The sequence below is a fragment of the Cyprinodon variegatus genome, unplaced genomic scaffold (assembly GCF_000732505.1).
Source record: "Cyprinodon variegatus isolate N-32 unplaced genomic scaffold, C_variegatus-1.0 Scaffold1437, whole genome shotgun sequence".
Classification (NCBI taxonomy): domain Eukaryota; kingdom Metazoa; phylum Chordata; class Actinopteri; order Cyprinodontiformes; family Cyprinodontidae; genus Cyprinodon; species Cyprinodon variegatus.
The window spans coordinates 12,351-15,706 of record NW_015151890.1 but is presented as its reverse complement, the minus strand read 5'-3'; the positions used below and the strand labels follow the sequence as shown (position 1 = coordinate 15,706).

Here is a 3,356-nt window from a genome sequence, read left to right as displayed (position 1 = left end):
ACATATTTTATTAAATTAATAACACATTTATATATTTAATTCCTTATTTATTTAATGAATTACACATTTAATTAATTGTTTATCGCTGTATTTTTTTTATTTAATTGTGGCACTTTATATTATTGACTTGGTTTTAATTAATGAATGACACATTTATCTATTTAATTCCACATTTAATTAATTATTGACACTTTTAATTATTTATTTAATGCCGTATTTATTTATTTAATTTTGGCACTTTTTATCCTCCATATAGAACAGTCTGCATATCATTTCACTTTCAATTGAGTTTATTTATATAATGACAATTCACCAAACATTTCATCTCACACTACTTTACAGAGACAACTCAAGCAGATCATCCAGTCAAATTGGTTCAAAGTTCTCAGTCTAAGGAAAACCAGCTGATTGCATCGACTCATTTACTCGAAAGCAATCCCTCACACCAAGCATGCTTGTAGCAACAGTGGAGAGAAAAACCTCCCTTTTAGTTTGTCTTGGAGAGTTTAAAATGAGGCGAAATTAGCTTTTAGATTAATTTAACGCAATTCAAATGTGTTCAAACCAATTTGCAATACAAATTCAAGAGGTACATAAAATTTGGTAAAATAATACTTCATTAAATTATTTGCCTGAATCAGAAATAAATACCCATTGTCTATTCAAGAGCTTTTTTGATTGCTCATGAGGGAATATTTAAGGGTAAGAATCCTTTAGCCAGGTTTGGTTTTTAAGATTAGGAACAGTAAGTTAGTTGGATAGCCCATCTATTCGGATGCTTCATTCTTCTGGTCTCTGCCATCTCCAAGTTATTCCTGCAAACTCAAAGAGAATTGTTGCAGATCTGTCTGTTTTGTAGAATCTGGTGCTGAGATTAGCCACCATGTCCACTTAGCTTTTAGTTGTCTTTGGGGTCTGGTCCTTGTGGCATGCATGGTCTTCAAGCAGGAGATCTCTCCAATGTGACTCTTCTGGAAGAGAGAATCTGAGCAAAGGGAACGAATATGACCTGTGGAGCTGCAGACCAGTGAGGAGTCAGGCTTTATCCCCAAACCTACATATGGACAAATTAAAAGGACTCTAAGAAAAAGATTATAAACACCTGAACCGGCTCAGTTCTATTACACGTCATGTCCATAAGTTATACAGCCACATATAGGAAGTTTATTTGGAAGCTTGCTGGATCCAGGTGGAGAACATGAAGATTATCAGTCTTTCCAGTTAACAGAAAGAAATGACAGTTAATCCTTCTCTGCGCTTCAGTCCACTCTCAGTAAACTGAGATTTAAAGGGATCAGGACATCAGTAGAAGCTTCAGGTTGTTGATCCACTGCTGGATTTCTCTGATTGTCTTCTCCCTGTTTGGTCCCACCCTCCTCTTCATCCTCCTCAGGTATTGTTGTAAAATCCTCGATCACCACTCTAGGAACTACCATCTGCCGCCTGCTGGTTCCCTGAACTTCTCCAATAACATCCTGCCTCAGTTCACTGCCTTGATCAATTGTAGGAGGAGCGAGCTGGTGTTTCCTGAACTCCACCAAACTGAAGCTCTTCAGAAGGATGGTGATCCCGTTCTTCCCCACCATTATCCCAGACATGTGGCTGTACAGCAGCAGGTTCCCGCCGCGTATCAGCAGGGTGATGACGTTGATGGAGATGAGGCTGACGACGTGGTAAAGCATCATCCTGTGGGGGGCGATGTGCACACCCTGCATGCTGATCTCTCCCAGGGAGACACATGGCAGCACCAATAGGATCATGTAGGAGTAGAAGAACATCACGCCTTCCATCCAGAGAGGGAGACGTTCCCTCTGAAGCTCCCACAGATCGGCCTGAACATCCACGACATCCAGGAGGTCCAGCACCACCCAGAACAAACGGCTCCTCATCTCCTCCCTTTTGTTATACTGCTGTAAAAAATCCAACTGATCGACAGCTGCTAGTGTTACAAACATTAGGGGTAAGCTAATACACAACAGCAGCGTCAGAGATCTCCTTGATCCATCTGAACCCAACTCAGCATCCAAATCCTGAGACCTGAAGCTCTGGTAGACAAAGTAAACCTTCAACTCCAGGACAAAAATATAGAAGAACCAGAGGATCATGGCGTAGCCTCGCTTGGCACTATGGACCTCTGTCCCAACCCAGATCGCCAGGTACCGAAGGATGACGAAAAAACTCACATCACCCACCACCACCGAGATGCACACACCTGTCATCTTTGGAGCAGGACTTTGCTGAACCAGGAGAAGGTCCAGAAGAAGCAGGCTGGTGATGATGATGGCCATTACTAGCCAGGAGTAGGGCTTGTTCTTGGAAGATGATGGGTCAGCCATGCCTAGTGCCGGAAATAGCAGTTCTAGCAGCAGCCACTAGATGCTGCTGTAAAACAGCTGCAGGTTCTTTAATCCGTCTCAGCTCAGGGTGAAGCTCTGACTGTTGGTCCAGTTTGGGTTCATCCTGCTGCTTCAGAAATGATTACACCATCTGCTCCAAAGTTCTGCTTCAGTTCTCAACAAAACCCTTACTAATACAAACTAAAGAGACTGATCCACCGTCTTTCATCTCTTACTTGTCTGCTGTGCGTAGCTAATTCAGCAACAAACTGCTGTGATCTGAGCAGAATTTGTCTTGTTTCTGTTCGAAGTCGAGTAAGACTCAAAAATGAGTTGAGATTTTTTACCTCCTCCCTGATGTCTTCTTCACGCTGCCATGATCATAGTTTTCCTCCTCTGATCCAAACTAATAACATTTTTCTCCATCTGCTCAGACTCAAATGGAGGAGAGAGAGAGGGAGAGATGAGTCTGACCCATCCAAACATTTTCAGAACCCTGACCTACTTTGTCTTCCAACACGCCCAGGCTGCTCATTAGGAATCTAAGGAGGGAAAGTTTCTGCTCAACCTTCAATCGATACGCCTTATTCAAGGAGAAGCTCAGAAAAAATTATCAAAACTGGTAAAAATCAGCTGATTAATAAACAATTAATAAAATCAAAGATAAATCTGGTAAAGAGGAGGACCTGTTCCTCTGCTCCACAGCTGAATTGAATGGAAGTAGTTGAAGCTGGAAGACATCACTGAATATTTATTAAAAAGTTTTTACTTTGGACTCAACTCTGACAACCTTTTATCAAAGGTCTTTTTATTGATTAAATTGTCAGAATTCACAAGGTTGCATCCCAAAACCTGATTGAATTACTGACAGGTTGTAGATAAGAACCACAGTACATCAAGTGCCATGAGAGCAAAAACAGAACATGTTTAAAACATATGTGCATATAGAGCAGGGGTCTGCAACCTGCGGCTCCAGAGCCACATATGGCTCTTTGGACCCTCTCCAGCGGCTCTTAATAG

At 41.6% G+C, this 3,356-nt stretch overlaps 1 protein-coding gene across 1 annotated transcript; it reads right to left on the bottom strand.

The window, feature by feature from the left end:
- Positions 1-1,259: 1,259 nt before the first annotated feature.
- LOC107103388 (transmembrane protein 121-like) lies at positions 1,260-2,796 on the bottom strand. Its single transcript, XM_015403082.1, has one exon. The coding sequence runs from the start codon at positions 2,334-2,336 to the stop codon at positions 1,260-1,262; it is 1,077 nt and encodes a 358-aa protein (XP_015258568.1). The 5' UTR covers positions 2,337-2,796.
- Positions 2,797-3,356: the final 560 nt, after the last annotated feature.